This window comes from Crocodylus porosus, unplaced genomic scaffold (genome assembly GCF_001723895.1).
Source record: "Crocodylus porosus isolate Cpor-Errol unplaced genomic scaffold, CroPor_comp1, whole genome shotgun sequence".
NCBI classification, from domain to species: Eukaryota; Metazoa; Chordata; order Crocodylia; family Crocodylidae; genus Crocodylus; species Crocodylus porosus.
In genome coordinates this window covers 16,803,422-16,824,927 of record NW_017728917.1, presented here as the reverse complement: position 1 = coordinate 16,824,927, position 21,506 = coordinate 16,803,422, and the positions used below count along the sequence as shown (strand labels likewise).

General features: G+C 41.6%; 1 protein-coding gene across 2 annotated transcripts in view; it reads right to left on the bottom strand.

Moving 5' to 3' along the window:
- Nucleotides 1–439: 439 nt before the first annotated feature.
- Nucleotides 440–21,506, bottom strand: part of UROC1 (urocanate hydratase 1) — a 62,053-nt gene continuing 40,986 nt past the window's right edge. The window contains exons 16-20 of one of the 2 annotated variants that reach the window (XM_019536812.1): nucleotides 20,048–20,146; nucleotides 16,584–16,683; nucleotides 13,379–13,460; nucleotides 6,573–6,672; nucleotides 440–666 (exon numbers count right to left, since the gene is read on the bottom strand). In XM_019536812.1, the coding sequence (XP_019392357.1) occupies nucleotides 529–666; nucleotides 6,573–6,672; nucleotides 13,379–13,460; nucleotides 16,584–16,683; nucleotides 20,048–20,146 (519 nt within the window). In that variant the 3' untranslated portion in view covers nucleotides 440–528. The remainder of the gene's footprint in view (nucleotides 667–6,572; nucleotides 6,673–13,378; nucleotides 13,461–16,583; nucleotides 16,684–20,047; nucleotides 20,147–21,506) is intronic. The other variant, XM_019536813.1, reaches the window with a different exon arrangement.

The following is a 21,506-nucleotide window of genomic DNA, read 5'->3' as shown; positions in this document are numbered from 1 at the left end:
ATCTCCACTTTACATGTGGGTGAATGGAGGCACAGAATACCAAAAGCAGCCTTGCCATAACTAGTACAACTCCAAATGAAGGCAATGGGAGTTAAATGGGTTTACAGCAGGGCTGAATTTACCCCACAAAAAGACACAAAGTGATATGACCAAGGTGATTCACTGACAGACCCAGGAATGGAGCCATGAATTCCTGGTTCCTAATCCCATACTAGTCAAACAACTGCCCCTTCCCGCAAAGACACAAAAACCTCCTGAGTTTCTGATAGGTTAGGTAGGAATAGACATTTTGAATGTAGTTAGGTACAGATTCCATACCCTTCATATTGAAGAGCTACTCAAGACTGCCTGCATCTTCAGTGAGTTCTGAATCAGTCCCAAAATATCGTGAGTCTTGAGACCACCTTGTGAATGATGCAGAAAAAGAACTGCTCATACAGAAGAGACATATGCAGTGCTTTTATTATTTTACCAGACAGAGCAACTTCAATATCAGTCTGAAAGGAGAATGATGCATTCCAAATGCAGTTAATGATGCAGGGCTTGCTCCAAAATGCCTTCATCTACCACGTGTGGGAGAGTCACCTTCAGTTTCCCATTTTCATCCATCGCTTGGCAGATGGTTTCATAAGCATAAGTATTGCCTGACCAACAGCGTCTGGCTACCTGTCAGAGCAAAGCAGCATTAAAATAAACAAGTGCCAGAATGGCAACTCCCTCCCCCCACACATCTGATCCCACATGTGTGTGTACGTGCATATACACACACACACATGCACACACAAACATGCATGTTATAACAACAACTTTGTCAAACTCATCTAGCTCCTAGTATTTTACTGTGGTAGGATGTTAGTTTTGTAACATCTAGCTCCTGCATCCCAAGCATATTTTTCAAATTGCTTTTGGATGAACTTGATACATTTGAGTCCTATAAAATATAATTAAGCTGACAGCGCTGGTTAGAGCCAGGTACACTATAAACAGGTGCTTTGCATATCTCCCTCATAAAGAAATCTTAATGCACCTCAGCCCAAATGCAGCTGCTGTTTCAGACGGAGGGTTGTTTTGAGCAATCACTGCATTTACAATGGGAGAAGGGAGGAGATTGACATCACTGCACATATTTTCAAATTGAAACTCTGGTAAAGTGCAAAAACCAAGGGCAAATGTCTCAGCTAGAAAAATTCATCTGAAGTCAAAGAAGCTGCATGCATCCATTTCCAATAGCAGAGGACTCAACTCATTGTCTCTAGAAGCAAAAGGCTAAGAGTGCCTACAGAACAGGTATGTCCAAAATAGAATACTAGCTCTGACTCCTGCTTAAAGATGTAAAAGAAATGCTACTACCATGGTGGATTCCCATTACAAAATAGGGCTGTGAAAAATGGCACTGTTCCACTTGCGTTTCAAGGTTTTGACAGAACAGCATTTCATTTCAAATTTTGTTTCGATTTGAAACTGCTGTTCCGTTTCATTTAATCCAAACAGTGATGCTGTTTCAGTACTGTTTTGACGTTTCACCCATAGGCTATAATGGGGAAGCTCGAAATAGCCTCTGTCACCTGGCAGGCAGATAAGGGCCCAACCCTGGGAGGGCTGCGGAGGTTGTGCCAGTCCTCCTGGGGTTGCAGGCCCCCATCTGAGGGAGGGATGCCACCTGGGATCGGGGAGCTGGGGAAGGGAACTGAGCCCCATCACTCAGTTCCCCTCCTCAGTGCTGGGATCAATCAGGGAAAGGGACGGTCTGAGCTGAGCACTAGCATCGGGCTGGGGAAAGGAACTCAGCCCAGCCTAGCTGAGTTCCCCTCCCCAGTGTGACCATCACCGGACTGAGTTAGTTTCCCCAGCCCAATGGTCGCGCTGGGGGGGAACTCAGCTCAGCTGGGCTAAGTTGCCTTCCCCAGCGTGATTGTAGGGCTGGGGAGGGGAACTGAACCATTGGGCTCAGTTTCCTTCCCCAGCCCAATTGCAGCACTGGGGAGGGGAACTGAGCTGGGGCTCAGTTTTCTTCCCTTGTGCTGTTATCGGCTTCCTGCAGCCCAGCCACAGAAGATGGGGAGAGCCACAGCTGCGCTCCCCACCTGGCTGAACCTGGAGCCGCTGGGAGTGCAGCCCTAGTTTGTGCAAGGGACTGGGTTGTCATGGGCGGCTTCAATTACCCAGACATAGATTGGGAGGAACACTTGACTAGGTCGGATCAGTCATGTAGCTTCTTAACTATAATCAATGAGCTCTTTCTGACCCAGGAAGTGCAAGGGCCAACCAGAGGTACCACTCTCCTAGACTTGATCTTAGCTAAAGGAGATGGTTTGGTGTGTAGCTTGAACATTGAGGGTAGCCTGAGTGACAGTGACCTTGAGCTCATCCGGTTCATTGTTTGCTGCAAGGTTGACAAAACAAGGAGCAGGATTGAAGTCCTGGACTTCGAAAATACTGACTTCAACTGGCTCAGGGCATTAGTAGGGGAGGCAATGGGGGACCAAGGATGTCCGGCAAATGGGGTGCATGAAAAGTGGTCATTCCTCAAGGACACACTCCTCAAAGCACAAAAGAAAACCATTCCCATGATGAGGAAAGGTAGCAGAAGGCCTGGGAAGCCCTTCTGGCTTAATAGTGACATCGCAGTCCTCTTGAAAAAGAAAAAAGAGGTGTACACACAGTAGAAGCTAGGGATAGTCCTCAAGGAGGACTATACAACAGTCTTTGGTATTTCACCGGACCAAGGGGAAAGGCAAGCAAGATAAGGATTTCAGGAGGTATGGTGGGAATAATAGCCTTCCCACTGTGAGCTGGTACAAAACCAACTAGAAAAGCTAGACATTTATAAGTCAGCAGGACCAGATGGACTCCATCTGAGAGTGCTGATGGAGCTGGCTGGGGTCATCGCGGAACCCCTGGCAAAGCTCTTTCAGAAATCATGGCATACAGGGGATGTCCCTGAGGACTGGAAGAGGGCCAACATCGTGCCCAACTTCAAGAAGGGGAAGAGGGAGGACCTGGGCAACTGTAGGCCAATCAGCTTAACCTCTATCCCAGGGAATATCCTGGAAAAACTCATCAAAGAATCTATGTGCAATACGCTCGCTGAGGGTAAGATTCTGAATGACAGCCAGCACGGCTTCATCATGGGTACGTCTTGTCTTACCAATCTCATCTCCTTCTATGAACAGGTCTTACACGACCTGGACATGGGGGAGAAGGTTGACATTATATACTTAGACTTCCAAAAGGCTTTTGATATAGTATCCCATGATATCCTCATGGAAAAACTGGAAGATTGTGGGCTTAACTGTTCAACAGTTCAGTGGGTAGAAAACTGGCTGCAAGGTAAGACCCAAAGAGTTCTCATGAATGGATCTGTGCCATCCTGGCGAGAAGTGGCCATTGGTGTCCCTCAGGGGTCCATGCTTAGACTGGTGCTTTTCAACATCTTTATCAATTATTTGGATGTGGGAGTGAAAAGCTTGCCAAGTTTGTGGTTGACACCAAGTTATGAGGGAGCGTGGTCATGCCAGAAGATAGGTTGCAGATACAGGCATACCTGGACAGGTTGGAGAGTTGGGCAGACTGGAAGCAGATGAAGTTCAACACTCAGAAGTGTAAGGTGCTCCATCTGGGGGCAAACAATCCCCAACATACCTACAGGCTCGGTGGCAACAATTTGACTTGCACCATGACCAAAAGGGACCTAGGGGTAGCGATCGAACATCACATGAACATGAGACGGCAGTGCAATGCTGTGGCCAGCAGGACAAACAACACACTGGCATGCATTAACCATTGCACCTCATGCAAAACTAAGGAAGTGTACTCTGCACTGGTGAGACTGCAGCTGGAGTACTGCATCCAGTTCTGGGCGCTGCACTTCAACAAGGATGTGGAAAAACTTGAGAGGGTCTAGAGAAGAGCCACCCGTATGATCAGGGACTTGCAAGACAAGCCAGACTAGGAGAGGTGGAGGGACTTGGGCCTCTTCAGCCTACAGAAAAGAAGGCTGAGAGGGGACTTGGTAGCAGCTTACCACTACATCAGGAGAGTACATCAAGAACTCGGTGAACAGCTGTTCACCAGGGCACCCCTGGGGAAGACCAGGAGCAATGGATACAAAGTCTTGGAAGGCCTCTTCAGGTTCAATTACAGGAAAAAACTCCATCACAGTCAGGGTGTCCAGACTGTGGAATAAACTCCCCCAAGTGGTGATGCAGTCACCTACCCCGGAAATCTTCAAAAGGAGAGTGGACAGTCACCTTGCTGGTGTCACTTGACCCCAGTTGTCTTTTCCTGCCTAGTGCAGGGGGACTGGACCGGATGATATACAAGGTCCCTTCCAGTCCCTAACAATCTATAAATCTATGAATCTGACTCAGACCTTAAATAGGCAAAACTCTCAGAGTGAGTATAGATCTCAGGTAATAAATACTTCCTTCTATTCAACAGGCTTGAAAGCTTGTTTTATTATGTGTTACAAATCTGTGTCTGTGGTATTTGCTCAAGCTTAAAGCTGTTAAAATAAGTGAATGTTTAAGGTCCCAATTTAACAAACTATTTGAGCTTCTGCTTAACATTGGAGTAATACATTTCCAGGATCATAGAAATAAAAGCTGGAAATGATCTATTAAGTCCGCTAGTTAATTTCCAATGCTACTCATGTATGATATTTCCAGGACTATATTTTCTAAAGTGTAGTCCAATTCCTCTCCATTCTTGGATGTAATATAGGTGACATTTTAAGACAATTTTTAAACACAGTGCACCAGGAATTGTGTTTTCCCTTGCAATAAATAACAGTGGCACAATTTTTAAACACAGTGCACCAGGAATTGTGTTTTCCCTTGCAATAAATAACAGTGGCACAAGTTTTACTTGCAGACTGTTGTTTTATAGGCTGTCTCAGAGAAATTATGCTTGTTAAGGGTCTGCCTCCAAGACACAAGCCTAGAAATTCATTTATTCTTCCTCCCTCTTCCCTGATAATTTACCTAGGTCTTCTGTTATATCTAGTACAGGGAATAAATATGAATAATTCTTCCCACTTCTTTTTTCTTTCCCTTTTTTTTGGGGGGGGGAGTGGGGAGAGGAGGGTGGGACAGAGGGAGGGAGGTCCCAACCTCTCTGGAGATAAAGTAGTTTCAGTCCTAATGGAAGGCAACATAAATTGCCAAATTCTTATGAAAAGGAAAAGAAACCAGACCATATCCAAACTGGGAAGAAATAGCATAGGTCTGCATGAGACATCAAATCATTGTGAGCAGGACAAGTCTTCTTGAAGATCCATGAGTTTTGACCTTTATAATCATGCTGCATATAATTACACCCTGTAGCTGATTTGTCTGCAGGGTTTGAACAAGGACCTCTGGATCTAAAAAACACAAGCCACATCTGCTTGATCTAAATTAACAGAAACTTTGACTCTGAGGCAGGAGCAGAGTCATAAATATGGTCTATGCAATAAAGGAAGACAAGGACATACAGTGTATTAGCCTGGGTAACACTCCCCCAAGCCAGGGAGTCTCAGCCCTAGCTTGCAGTCTGTGGCAATTCAGATTCCCATACAAACCAGTATTTTGTGATGCAGGTCAACATAAATAATGTGATCTCTGTTGCATCTCACAGGGTGTATCTACATGTGAAATTAGTGTGCTTGAATAAATTCTGGTGCAATTTGAAAAGGAGTTTATTTTTTCATGGGCACAGCATTTACACACACCATGTGTGCCCGGGAGTGCAGCACATTGAGCTGGGGTGGCACAGCCCCAGCTGTCAGAGGGTCCAGGAGGTCAGCCTGCCAGCCTGGAGCTGCTCCAATCAAGCTCAACATGCTGTGGAGGGGCTGGCTAGGGCACGAGGTATGGGGCTAGCCAGCAGGCACTGTAGCATCCTCGTGCCCCAGCCAGCCCTAGTCACCAGCTACACATACATTGTGATGAACTAAACTCCATTATAGGATAGTACTTGTGTCAGGCAGTACTATCCTACAGCAGAGTTAATTAGTTTACTGTGGCCTAATACTGCTGCACATGTAGACAGTGACACTTTATCGCAGAACGAATTAGTCAACTCCGCAGTAAAGCACATGTGCAGATGCACTCACAGAAGCTTAATAGTAACATCTGGATTGAAGGGTCTACAACATTTGAAAGGTATAAACCCTATTACATATTTGTGGCAGCAGATGCCAATTTTAACGGTAGCTTGGGCTTACTCCTCTTTCCGCAGTTAACGAAGGCAAAACACTCCTTGACAAACATGGTCCATGTTTAGGCACTTTATGCTTTTTGAGTGCAAGAGCAATTGCTGGTACTCCAGGCTAAATAAGATCCCCAAGTGCCTTGATTTATTGGGCCTCTCTTTTCAGCATGATCAAAGGCCCACTGAAGTGGATAGAAAGACTCGCTTGATTTCAGCAGGTTTTGGATCAAGCCCATAACCAGTACTTAACAGAAAAGCTGACAAGAATTTTCTTACTGCACACTTAGCTGTGTCTGCCTGCTCCTGGGACACCAAGCACTTCATATTATGAAGCAGAAAAGCTGCATTTAAAATAAATTCATAAAGGAAATTTTGCTTACTCCGTTGGAAACATCCCAGCTGAGCATCATCTTAGCTCGCTTCTCAGCCTCTGAAGATCCATCCAGAACAAGGCCAAATCCTCCATTTATCACTTCACCCCTTAAAAATACAAATATTTATATATTCAAGAAGAATAGCTAATCCAAATCTATCCAATAAACTCCCTCCTCAGTTTGATGGAGAAAAGGGAAAATCTATATTAGGCCTGGAAAATATTGTTGTAATGGGACAAAGGACACAATCAATGCCTTTTTATATTTAAAAGATGGGAAACTAGCAGTTCAGGAAGCCAAAGTCTTAGTCTGGAATAGGATAAGAAGCCCATGCTGTACTTTCCCACACTGCTTAGCCATGAAGCCCATATATGACTCATGTGGCAGTACCAGAAGTTAAGCCTACTAGAAGTCTCCTGAATACAACAATATCTGTAGAGCATTTGCTTTAAAAAAACCTCTTATATTTAAAGAAAGTTCAAGATCCTTGATAACTGAAACATTAAAATGACTGGATTTCTTATGGATCAAGGCATTCATGTTTACTACATTCATTACTTCAGTGACAGAATCATAGAAAATTAGGGTTGGAAGGGACCTCAGGAGGTCATCTAGTTCATCCCCCCGCTCCAGGCAGGACCATCACCAAAGGGCCATACAGATAAGTAGACAGAGGGGTACACTACTTGTTCTCTGGAAACTAAAGAGAAAGAGTGTGTTTAAGAGATAAAAAGTATTCATGATTGATATTACATGCATTTGTCATTCCACAATCAGAAAATTATTTTTAAGTTAGGTACATAGATGTTCAAAGCCAACAGAGCTGAATTTTCAGGATGTGGCTTGAAATTGGCTAAAGGATGTCTTTGCAGAAGCACCAGTTTGGTTGTAATGAAATGGGAAAAAACAGTTTGCTGTTTTTTTGGTTTTTTTCCCTGGAAAAAAGACTATAAAAGCACCCAGCAAAATTCCAATCTCAATCAAAACCCATTCAGGTTCAGCATCTAGCCTTTCATGGCTTGACACCAGATTCAAGCTCTTGTCTTGTCTGTTAGGCTTTTTTGTGAATCTATGCATGAGATAAAAGGCATAGTCTACTCTCAATTACACCCATGTAACTTGAATGAGCATAATGGGCATGCTATGCTACTCGACTGCGGCCAAGAATCAAGCCCCAGTCCATCTTCCTTAGCCAGGGCAGTATTGTTCTTTACTCTAGATTTTCTAGTGCTTGGTCTAGTTTTAAATGTTCCAAGAAATGGAGCTTCCACAACAGTCCTGGGGAGACAATGTAATTGCCCTGTAGAGATCTAAAGTATTTGCCAGTAGTCTGTCTAAATTTTCTTACTTTTAATGTAATCTCATTACTTCTACTTATTTCCTTGTATCATCCTTAATAATTCCTCTTTTTCCTTGATATTTATTTATGCCCTTGAGGTATTTATATGTCAAGTTATCTTTTGTTATCATATATCTGAGGTAGGCATATTTAAATCTAATCTTTCCTGGTCAAATCAATCCCTCTACCCGCATCATCATTTTTCTTGCTGTTCTCTGAACACCCTCTAGTTTATCATTACTACAGGTGGTCAAACTTTGTTGATGAAAAAAGTTTCCTAAAGAGATAAGGGATTTCCGAGAAGTTGACATTTTCACAGGAAACTATCACTTGATAAAAATGTTCTGATCTTTTAATGGGAACCTTTCAAAAGAAATCTTGCTTTGAATTGTTATTTTAAAAATGCAAAAAGTATCAACCTTTCAAAATGAAGTATTTTGTTTCACTTGTTAGTGTCAGTATTTTGCTCATTTCCAAATAACTTTCTTCAGGATTTTTTATTCACTGAAGAATTCCAGTATTTCATCTTTCGGTTTCATCTGAGTCTAAAAATAAATCGCAAAAAATTATAATTCCCCAAAAAGGCATATTCTATTTTCTGAATAGCTGTAATCAATTTCTTCTCAGAATGAGGTGACCAGAACTGAATATGATGTTACAGGTGCCATTACAATTATCTCGCAACTTCACGATGCCTTTAGTAGTCCAAATTTGCACTGGTCATGTACATATAGTAATGTATTGCACTGAATAATCATGCCCAGTGTGTTGTCTGCCATATGATCTTTTAGGGAAGTCTTCTAGAACTAGGCACCCAGGCTTGAAGTTAAGCAAGACAAGTACCAGAGGTTAGCACTACTGTGAATTAACAGGTTTATGAAGGTTACTTGTTTAAATATACTTTTTTTAAATAAAAAGGGACAGGAGAGGTCTCATTTAGGAATGAAGTTGTTCAGGATTCATACAAGTCCAGAAATAGGCCTCTGAACCTGGACCTCAGACTAAATTCTGGTGTCAGTCGTACAAATTTAAATAAGAAATAATTCCATTTGTTTCCATCTGGGTCAAATCCACCAGAGATGCAACTAGTAGTGAATGTGAAATTGGTAGAAGCTGTAAATCCAGAATAATGGATAATTTGGCCCACTATCTAAAAAAATGTATAAATTAAACTCAAAACAAGTCAGATTTGTTAGGGTGGATTTTCTGACAAAACCTCTCACTTTTAAAGGGGAGCACCCTGCCTTCATTAGCATCAGGTCAGATTTTCAGGTAATTAAAGAAACGTGTGACATTTTGACCTACGCTACCTCCTATAATTTCCAGATGTCTCCTTCTAAGGTGATCAAAGAAAACAAGGCCCCTCTCACAATCAAGATGTCACACTGTCAACTGTGTAGTTCAATTCTTAAATTACCACTGCCTTTTTGTTACTATAGGTTACTCAGGCTTTGTGCTAATGCATATTCTCATGTAAATAAACAGGCTTAGAGAAACAAATGGCATTCAGTTGTGGTAGCTACGGTCAAGCCACATCTGAACCCACCTCAACACTGCATATGATGCAGATCCAGCTAAATAAATACTAATCTTGCTTTTCTGTTTGCATTATAAGGTTATAGCTCAATAAATCAAAACACATGAAATACATTTTTTAGCTTCATAAGGAAGAAGCAACAGATCTGTCAACAATTCAGCTGAAAATGAAACATCTGCAAATGAGTTTGGCTGCCAAACACAGTGCGATTGTCATTTTTTAATTCTCTAAATGGAAACATTCCAGCGTCAGCTTGAGTGTGTGTGTGTGTGTATGTGTAAAATAAATTATATGAACAAAAAAAAATCTACATTGAGATAGAGAAGATCTTCTCCATGCATAAGGAGACATCTCTGTTGCAAGGCCAGCTGACTTGCCTCTGCAGTGGTCTTTTGGCTTTTTAATTTTTAGAAAATCTTCAAATTATCCTTCCCTTTCTCCCAAGAAGCAATAGAGGAGCAAAGGAGGATATGGTTTTAACTAGCTTGGATGTTATCTATGATTAGTTAAATGGAACAAAGCCACCTGTAGTGTCATGAGCTTTGAGAAGGCTCTCCAGATGGCAACATCTAGTGATATTTCATTGTTACAACATCTGAGCCTCAGCACGGTAGCTTAATAAGCTTGGGCAGAGATGGACAGTTTTCAGTCTCAGCCTTCTATACTGAAGCCAGACTGTTTCATCACATAAGTCCAGGACTACCCAATATGGCTTAGGTGAGCAAGATTTAGCCCATCAAGTACTGGACCAAATGATACATGGCATCTGGTAGATATATTCTCAGATATATTCTGATATAGCTCAGATATATTCTGATTTTCCACTTGCTTATTTTTGGTACATATTGCAAGTACTTTCTCTGTACTACCCATTCCGCTCCACTTAAGTGTATCCATCAGATTTATATACAGTAACTGACTTTACAACTCAACCCATGCGAGTTTTCCAAAAGAAGTAATGGAAGTTTCCCCACTTAATATATTTTTCTAGACTGATCAAAAATCTAAAAAGATACAATAGGCAACTGTTCTGCCCTGGCCTTGAAGAGATGATTGGGTCTACAGCTTTTATTTTGACTATTTATCATCAATACATTGAATCAACAATTCTTACAGATATTAATCGCATACCTTTGAATAACAAATACATGTGAGAAAGTCTAAAATGAGGCACAAGTCAGGGCAGAGACATTTTCAACCTTTTTAGATTCAAGGCATTCCTTGGAAAATGCCAGCTCTTAGCTTTCACTCATTTTTTGAGTACTGAAAAAAAGAGCAATTCTGCTTCTGCAAAGACCTCAGAAGAACCACGACAGGTCAGAAAGTTTGATTCCCACTTGAAGCCCTGAGTTTATCTTGTTTGCATACTAACAGTGCTAATATTATATGACATACGTAAAGGATCTCACATCACGAATCACTGCTATAGACTGAAATATGTTTGAGGTCATGCCTTTTCATGGATATTCCCTGAGCAAATAAGGCTAAATTCAGCACATAAATGGCCTATTATGAATTATTCACTTAGAGCTAGAATTTTTTCCACTTTTAACCTCTAAGATCGAGAAAACCAAAGCAGTTAAGAGGTTCAGGCATATCTCTTTTTTAAATGGATGGGAATTATGGATGAAATCCTGGATGCAATGTGAGTTTTTCCATTAGTTTCAACAGAACTACGATTTTACCCTCAGTATCTGACTATTTCCTCTGCCTATGGGCCCGACTAGTTTCATGTAGGGTGGATTAATACTGCATCCATAAAAGTGACCACAGCATAGAGTAGAGATACCTGAATGAGCTTTAAATTAGCTCAGGCACCCATAACAGTCTAGCTGCAGCAGCCCAGAGCTCCTGCGAAGAATGTGCCTGAAGTGTAGATTGTAGCCATGTTGGTCTAAGGATATAGGCAGACAAGGTTCTTTGGGTAGATGTGATATCTTTAATTAGACATATTCAATATTTGGAAAAATTGTTCCTTGGGCACAAAAAAAGCTTTTGGGCACAAACACCCTTCTTCAGGCAAAGGGAGAGTCAATACAACTGCAAACTCTCCTTCTGCCTGAAGAAGGGTATTTGTGCCTAAAAGCTTCCAAAGAACAATTTTTCCAACTATTGAATTGGTCTAATAAAAGCAATCAGATTTACCCAAAGAACCCTGTCTGCCTGAAGTGTAGACATTCCTTTCACTGCAGTCGTCGGTAACTCCACTGAAATCCCTGGAGTCAGAATAAAGAGGAAAGAATGATCCATCTGACCAGGACAGGAAAACATTTTGGATCCAATTAACAGGGCCACGTTGTAGTCAGGATATCTCTGGATAATGTCTACTTGCAAATTCTTCAATTCTGGTTTGCTCCTTCTGAAGTATTTCAGAAAAGCTATAGAAACAAGGATTCTTTATAGCATTTAACAGTTCTTTCACCCTGTTAACAACCAGCTGTTCCCAAGTTATACAGTAGGATGGGAGTAGCCACACAAGAAAATGAAGAACAAATAGTAGCAGATGTAGCCCTAGAACTGCTTTGAGGAGTAAGTCAAAAAGAACTTTATTACATGCAGGACAGAAAAAGGAGAACAAATTTTTACTAATGTGCAATGGTATAATTGAAAGCCCCTAAGTGTACTGTAAAAGCTGTAAAAAATGCCATATCATAATGACACAATCTTTCTCTAAATAGTTAGGCAGGACGCATCTTTGCAGTAAGTAGGGCCCATCCAGCAAAGCATGTACTCAACTTTAAGTATTTCCACTGAAATCAACAGGAATTCTACCAAGCTTAAGCTGTCTACTATATCAAGACCCAGGTTGAAGAGCCGTGATGTGGTCTGGCCCTGTTTAATCCATCTTTTGCATCTTCAGCAGATATGTAACTAACCATTCTAGAAGAATCATTTTTGCACAGGTGGGTGGAAAGATCTCTTCCTAATACCCTGAAAAGTGAAAAATCAATAGTCCTTATCATTTTGCCCTTCCTTTTTCTTTTCTTGAAGTAGAAGTATGAGAAGCAAGTATACTGAATCATCTTTAGTACACTAAACAGTGAAATAAATACCTTTCCCTCCAAATATTTGATTAGTCTTCTTTTATCTATTTAGGCCTTTCTACCTGAGGCAAATAGATAACATGATGAAAAACACTGTGGACAGAATCAAAATCTTAGAAAAATGTTGATTCAGGGTCAACACTTTAAGTAGTTACTCTGGGCTTCCACTCTTATATCTAGGATCAGAATCTGATCTCTGAGAGTTAAATACTTCTACCATTGTGCATCTTCCTCTTCCCTTAGGACAATCACTTTTTCCTGCTCCTCACATTAAAAATGCCAGCTAGTTCAAATTTAATGTGAAGAAGGGTCCTGTTGTTTAAAGAAATGCTTTCACTGCTTCTACCTTTTATGCTGGCAGGCACAAGCATGGGAAGAATTCAAGGAAGGGCAGGGGGAGTTTATAGGCACCTGAGCTGTTTTGTATCAATAACCCCTTGCTGCACTTCAACACATGGGCATGTTATATTGGGGTCCTAAGGTCACTGATTTAAATGTAGCTTCGGGGAAAACCTAAACACAATCCATCCACTGACACTCTGATTGTGCTTGTGTGAGGACAACGCTGGAAGTGGGGTCTGTTCAAACAGACTAACATGGTTTGTCCTTGCCTGACTAATTTAGTTTCCCAAATAGTGCCACAGCCAATGTCTAAAACACTTTTTCTTAATCTATAGACAGTAATTAATAAAGCCCAACAACTTATACAACACCGTTCTTCAACCTATAAGATACCCTTTGAGCCTTCCCTGTCTACATTTAGCTCCATCCTTCCCATAGTCACAGCCTTTTACTGCTGCCATTGTGCCGACTGAATTTTCTTCCCTCACATACACCAATATTAACTGGATAGGCTTTATTTTCCCTTCAGATAGAGCCAAGTTCTCCTTACCAGCCAACTCCACCACCATTGTGTAAGGCAACCCATGTGGCTCCTCTAAAGGCATCTCCCACAAAATTCTGTACTGCCATATCTAGGAAGAAAGGAGATGAGTTATTGCAGTGCTGAAATGTGTTATTTGGTCTATGTAATGCCTGTAATTATATCTCTGCTTTTTTTCCTCAGTCAGTAGCAAAACCATCTTTATTCCTGTGTCTTATATAATAATGACATTGTTGGGGACAGCAAGGGGAAGAGAGATTTTTTTTACTATCCCCTGTCTTTCTACAAAGGAAGCACGTGCCAACCTCACAAGATGCTTTGACCTCTTGCGATTCTGATACCATCTATACACATGTAAATTGGAGATTTTAAATGAGAGACCTGCCCAAGGACAACTGAAAAACTAAGAGCAAAAGAGGTAAGCATTCATTAGGATGGATAAGACTGCATAGATGGACTACTTTTCACAGTAAAAAGATGATGTAATATAATTCTTAGTGGGCACATCTACATGAGATATTTACTGCAGAGCTGACTAATTAGCTCTGCAGTAAAGCATCAGCATCTACACGTGCAGTGCTATTAGGCTGGCATAAACTAATTTACTCTGCCATAAGATAGTACTGCCCAACACAAATACTATGCTATGGTGGACCTATTTACTCCATTGCAACACATGTGTAGATGCTGACTGCAGCTATCTGGGGGCACAAGCGTCCTATAGTCAGTCCCTCCATAGCAGATTGAGCCGAGTTGGAGCAGCCCCAGGCTGGCAGGCTGACCCCTGGAATCCTTTGCCAACCACGGTGCTCTGCCACAACTCTTCCAAGGTTGCTAAAGAGCACTGCTGCTGGGAATGGTACATTTACCGCATAGATGTGGCCTTAGAATAAAATGTAGCCCTTGACATCACATCAAATTTGTTACAAGGTCATACATGGGACTTAAGTAATGCAATCAGGTTTGCCTTGACTCTGCACAGGACTGAATTTTACCCTGAACACTTCCAAACCGCAGAATTTACTCCAGCTGTTTAAAAGGAGCAAGAACAAACAAAAAATATAAATCCGGGAGCCTGATTGTCTCTGCAGGACCTCCACTGAAATGCACATAACTATTGCATGCACACAGATGTACATTTATCTGTCCAACTGGGGGTACCAACACTTGCATGCTGCATACTTCTGAACTCTTAACCGTGTGCACAATCTTCAGACCATAAAAGTGCACATGAACTGGGTTCAAGTGGGAAAAATCGCATGCAGCAGAAGGTAATGGATTAGGCCCTGCAGCCAACCTTACTCAAGGTTTTAAGTCATTTGCTAAGGATTTACAAGCAAAAACAGAACCTACAGAAACAGATAAACACATCTGCAGAATTACATTTGAAGTGTGGCAAATACTGCATTTTCATATAAAAGCCAACTTATGATGCCACTGATCCATGTTAAAACCCTGTCAAAAAAGCTCTCATTATGGCATCATTTTGTCTGGCATTATGTCACTTTAATAGCCCAGTTAACATAATTATAACTCTATCAGGTGGCAATGAGGATAGAGGCAATAAAAGTGTACATACTAAAAATGTAAAATCTTCCTTCTCCTTCTCAGCCATTTGTTTCAGAAGTGTCAAGGTTAGAGGGATGTGTGGCAGGTGGATTAATGCTGTAATAAATAGCAAGACCTCTGCTTTGGAAAAGGTGACTAATTGAACAAATGTCTGTGCCACAATGCACTTTCCTCCACAACCTCTGCCTGGACAGAGATGACCCATTTTCTAAAGATCAAGTAACAGCACTTTATGCAAAGCTACAACAGATGAGCTAAAGTTTTGGAACAATCTAATGTGCTGCAAGTGGTCGAATTAAAACAGGAGAGCTCTGCGCTTGCAATACTGGAATTGGTTAAAAAGAAAACAGCAAATAAGGAGCCCTAAAATTTCTCCATCCTCTCTCCAGAAACTCATCTTTAGGAGCATCTTTAGGGTTTGATTTACAGACCACTGAAATCAGGGAAAGGATTCCCCTTACATTCAGGGGATCTAGAGAAGGGCCCTGTTTTTCATACAATTCAAGAAAGGTTAAAGGAAAATAGTAGAAATCACTTCCATTTTTTAAAATAAGCCAGGATTTGCCCACCATATGAACTGCTGGATTTCCCTCTTATAATAAAAGTATTTTTTTTAAGATCTGGAAGTCTGCTAATAGTACTTCACAAACCGCAATAAGTGATACCTGGCAACACCACGGGGATATACACGTTGTTATGATTTATGTCCATTATATGGATGGGAAACTGAGGCATAGAGAGATTCATGTTAACATTTTTCAAAGTACTCACTGATTCTTACTGCCTCTGTTTTTGAGTGCTTAGTGCTGTATCTACCAGTTCTGTATAGAGCACTTTCATACATACAGGATGTGATTTTGATCACGTTTAACCAGTTAATACTTCTGTAACTCAACTGAGATCATGCCTTTCGTTTATACAGGTGCATTGCATACAATATATCATCCAGTGGGACACATGCTGTTCTTGAATTATACTGGATCTATTATTGAATTATACTTGAATTATACTAGATCTATATTTAAGGCTAGAATTAGACATTGCCAAATGAAGTGGATCAGGGATGTGTATGAGGAGAAAGATGAGCAGGTGCTCCAGGGTCTTAAGGGGCCCAATCCTGTATGGAAATTCCCAGGATGTGCAGGATTGCACCCCTCAATCCCCTGGAGCACCTGCTCAGGACAGCTGGAGAGTGTGGGCAGCTCTGGGCTGCTTGTGCTCTTCTGCCACAAAGGAAATAGATGTCTACTACTAAACAGTGGCACAAATGAATATAATCTTTATTGCAGCAACAAATTTTGGCCACAGATGGTGCAACAAGGGGCATAGTTATCTGTTGGCTTACTCTTTGTGCCACCATAAAAAATTTTGGGATAGCACAAAGGTGATGAAAGGCAACACCGGTTTCCACCCTGGATCTCCTCTGAATCTGCAGTGTTGCTCCAGATGGATAAATGTTATCAAGAGCCCATTTCTGTATCATAACTAATCATAAAATCCTAGTGTCAAGTTAACAGGGAATCTGATTAATTGGAAGTAAAGAGTTAAACAAAACCATTTATTTTTTAAAAAGTCCTATTCAAGGCATCTATCTTTTTAAGCAATTTCTTTGTCCGGACAAACAAGTCTGTGCTGCTCTGCTAACCTGCACAAAAGGCCGATCCATCATAAATGTTTGACGTCTCTCTGTAAGGACTGTCGGTCCCACTCACATCATGGTGATCTCGACTAAGGACAACAGGTGCCTGCAAAAGCCAAGGACAAGGAAGTGGAGTCCTACATGGGCTGTCAGATCTGTCAGTCAAAGAATGTTTTCCACTGATTTTACCTCCACCTCATTGTTTTGTCTCTCTTTTCAAATCTCATCTGAAAATAACTTTTCTCTATAATTTTACCTTCTTGATTTCCTTCTCTTTCTGTTATTATTCTTATAACTGGTAAGAAACCCTAACTTGTGTGAAAATCACCATCATTTCAAAACCAAAAAATGACAAGGATTTTTTTTCTTAAATCCCTGAAATTGCTATTGTCACAGGGAAAAAAGAAAAGGAAAAGGAAAGAAATACAATTATTTTATGAAAATTGATTTTTCTCTAAAATTTCAGACTTTTACATTCTAAGGTAGTCTTCATTCAAAAATATCTCTGCTTCTGAACAACAAAAGCAAATACAGTCTTTTGTAAGGGATTTTTTCAAGAATTAGGAATATTTTTGAAAATGTTAAATTAATTTGAAATCTGAGGCTTTAAATAGATTTTTAAATACATTCCTCTCTACAGTTTAACATTGTAACTTTGTCAGTCTTAGCATAACCAAATGAAACAGAATAAAACTGAAATTTTGTCTTTTCCCACAAAACAGAACAAAACAAAAAATCTTGCTTAGTGTCAAAGTAACATTTTAGGTAGCCCTTTCCAAACTTTCTGAGTCTCCTGAGTTACTTGAGGCACCACCAGTACACCTGCCAGGGGAACCTGGAAGTCCCGGGAACTCCAGCTCTGAGACAGTCAGATCCTGAAAACCCTGGAAAGAGGACAAACTAGTAGGCATCCTAATGGGAGCCCTCCTGGTAACCTGTGCTCTGTCAGAAATCTGGCTGGTTTCCATCAGAATTTCATCCAAATGGCCATGTTCCCATGGTTTGCTTCAAGTTATGAGGACTGGCATTTTTCTGACAGAAAACTATTCCATCAGAAAAGATCCAACCCATTCAAAGAGGTGACAATAAAAAACGAGGGATAAGGGAACACTGAATATTAATAATCATGGACAGCTAAAGCAAGTCGTTTTCTGACCTGCACATACCTCCATTAGCTGAAAAGGCCTGGATTTCCTTTTATTTGCACATGCTTTACCCCAAAGTAGCTCCATTTTCTTAGAATCATTTAGAGCTGGGGTGTCAAACACATGCCTCACAGGTCAAATCCAGCCCATATTGCTGTTTCATTCAGCCTGCAGGGCTCTGAGAGGGGCTGGAAATTTGGGGTGGTGCAAGCAGGGGTGGGTCCTGCTGCGAAAAACTAGGGCCTAGAGCCCCAGTGCACATATTTGTCAGTGGATGAGCAAAGACTGTACTCAGGGGCAGAGCCTGGGGGGAGGTGGGGCATGATGCAATTGTACCTCACTTTGGGTCTTTAAAACAAACTTTCTAGCAGTGGCAGTGGCATTTCTATTCAGGCAGCAGTGAAGGAGTCACTTAACTTCACAGCTCACTATAATCTACTCTACAGGTGTTAATGACAATTTCTCCTTTTTAATGGTCTTAATGTTCCACTATTCAGACTACACTTTCTTCTACAATTTTGCTTTGTTAGACTTTGCCAGTAATGTTTCACTTGTGTTTGACAGCCCTGCAGACTGTTGTTAGCTCTAGCTAAAAACCTTAACTCAGGCATAGAAATGACTGACAGCAAAGTACTGGAGGCATGATGAAAGCACTCAAGAAGGCAAGATTTTTTTTTTTACAAATCTGAACAAGAAATGTACATTTCATATAATGAGTACAGGACTAATGAAACAATATCTTTTGACTATTTTTGCCTGGCTTATTGTGTTTTTTATGGATTGACTATATAATCTAGTAAATCAGTGCACACTTTAATACATTTATATTTGTTTTTGCTTTTATCTTAAACTGAGCAATACAGTGCTAGAACCCCAGCATATTAATAATGCTTCCAGTTTCCATTTAATCACAGAAACAAATTTCTGTTGTTATATGACATGCTGCACCATCTGAACCACTTTTTCCAAAATCCTAGATCTGCCCATGGCTATGTTAACCCCCATACTGGCACTACTGAGCCCAGTTTTGACCTGGGAAGTTTGTTGCCATTCACACCCAGCCCAGGAAAGCCCTGCAGTTCAGGTCCAGCCTGGAAGCACAGGTGAGTTTGACACCTCTGATCCAGAGTCAATCTGCTCACTCTGCTTCGAATAGCTTGGAAAGGACCTTTGCTTCTCGCTTTCCCAAGTGGCTGAAGAGGGGGAAGCGAGACTCCAAACGGATGAAAAAGAGACAGAACAGCATCTGAAAAGTGTGGGAGCCGGACCTTGTCATTCATAGCGCTGAGGGTTAGCTCTGTCTGGTCGGGCTCATTTTTTAAGACTGGCTTGCAATGACATTCAGTTTGAATCCCAAGAAGATGGGAATTATGTGGACTTTTTTAATAAACATTTTCTCAGTAACACAACCCAGACATTCCTCAGTTGACAATCACATCACGTGAAATTGATTCTTTATAAAGATAATAATACAGCTCTGACAGTGGAAAGGGGGTGAATGATTTAACATGTTTCGGCCCAATTCTGATGCACTGACAGAAACAGGAATCCAGAGTAGTTCTAGTGGAAAACCTGCCCCTGTGAAAGAGGAATCAGGCCTTCTGATTCTCTGAACAGCAAAACCAGATAACAGGTTTGAATGAAAGGAATAAATCTGAGCAGCTGCCTTGCTGGGTGGATGTGGGGGGTTGGAAATTGAGCTGGAGATCTGACGCTTGAGGCTCAGATCTATTATAAGTACATGACCTGGTTTATCTTACTCTTGCACACAAAAGTGTGCACACGCAAGCCTGTCACACCAGAATACAGGAAAACAAATGCCACAATGTGTATCATTTAAATACTCATGAGAATAACATGGATGCATGTATTCATTCAGTTCAACCAAGCATTTGTCTTCTGCATAGTTTTAGCATGCTGGGAGAGTCTCTCATATATATGTGCCAGCTAAGCCCAACCTGAATAACACAAGAGATGCCAAACTGGGTCAAGCCATGGGTCCACCAAGCCCAGTATCCTAACTCTCACAGGGGAGAGCAGATGCTAAGGGGAAGAGTATTTAAGCAGATCAAACTGATCCACCCTGATGAGATCAGGACTGGCGAAGCAGATCAGGCTGATCCAACTCTCCTTATATCAGTTCATCTTCATGGATGTCAATGGGTGTGTTCTGACATCACAAGGGAGCAGAGTTTGCCTCTACCTTGGACAACAGAATTTTGGATCTGCATTTTTATTAACATTAGTTGAGTCTTTTTGCTTTTCCCATTCTACCCTCATGTTAAAACACAATTACCAAACTGTATTGAGGGGAAAAAGCCATACCTTAATCCTTCCTTCAGCAATAGCTTGATTAATAGCCACTGCTATAGACACACGACCCTTCTGATCAGAATATAAGATTCTGGCCTGAGAGCCAACAACCTAGAAAATGAAAATGTCAGAGTGATAAGGTTCCCTGTGCAAGTAGCTTATCTCTGGGGCCCAGATAAATGCAGCAGTAGAACTGTCCCCCTCCATAGGAGAAGGCAAGATTATTAATTTGCAAACATCCAGCTTCTATAAATAAGACCTTAAACCTCCGATTGAACTGAGTTTTATCTACACACAGCACAATCAATAAGATTTATTTTTGCATTTAGCTTCTACAGTCCAGTAAATCCCACTTTTTAAATCAACCTCATTGCCAGGACACTATCCCATATCAACAATCCCTTTATTGACAGCTGAGGGACAGGGTGGGGAGCTGGCGATGGAAGGCTGCAGGAGAGGGGAAATCTGGAGACAAAGAATGGCAAATGCCATCTGTGTTGCAAAGCTGTACTCCCAGCCCTCCCTCACACTCCAGACTTCAGTCTGGCTTCCTGCTGCCTGTGCCAGGGTTGAGACTTGAAGTGCTGTTTGGTATTTATGTTCCATAGTATAAGCCTGATTGAAACAAACTGCCCAGTTTCACCTGGTGCAATAGGTTGAAAAATTCCTTTTGCTCTTCACTCATTCATTCCAAGCAGGGTGCAGGAACTGTATGGAATACCCACGGCAGGACAGCTCCTTCAAGGTGAGCTTTTTAGCTTGGTAATCAAGGAAAGCCAATTATGAATCTGGTGCACTAACACAGACTTAACCCACAAAAAATTGGGCCTAGATTCAGTTTTTGAACCCCTCAAATAGGGACATCAGGTTGTTGCTGAATGAGAGGTGGGATCTAACGCTACTAAGCACCTCTAGGTGGAAGAGGTGTTTAGAACCAGAGTCTTCATTTGGGCCCTTTCCTGCAGGGGGGCCGTCAGGAAGGCCAAGGCAGAGATGGGACTGGGACTAGCTTCCCAGATCAAGGACAACAAGAAGTCCTTTTTTAAATACACAGGGGGCAAAAAGAAGGTACCGGGTTATGTGGGGCCCCTGCAAGACATGATAGGAAATCTGGTCGCCACACCAGATGACAAAGCTAACCTATTTAACGACTTCTTTGCCTCCTTTTCCTGAGCAGGGACCAGATCAACGCCCCCACCGGGACCCCCTTAGACCCCAGCGGAGGTGCACCCAGGCCAAGGGTCAGTGAGGACCTAGTCAGGGAACTTCTGGAGGGACTGGATGTATTCAAATCAGCTGGTCCGAACAATCTCCACCCCAGAGCACTGAGGGAATTAGCTGGGGTGCTGCTACAAGCACTCGTGGTACTCTGCTGTGGTGCCAGAGGGCTGGAAGAGGGCCAGCGTGATTCCCATCTTCAAAAAAGGGAGGAAGGAGGACCCAGGAAACTATAGGCCAGTTAGTCTTACCT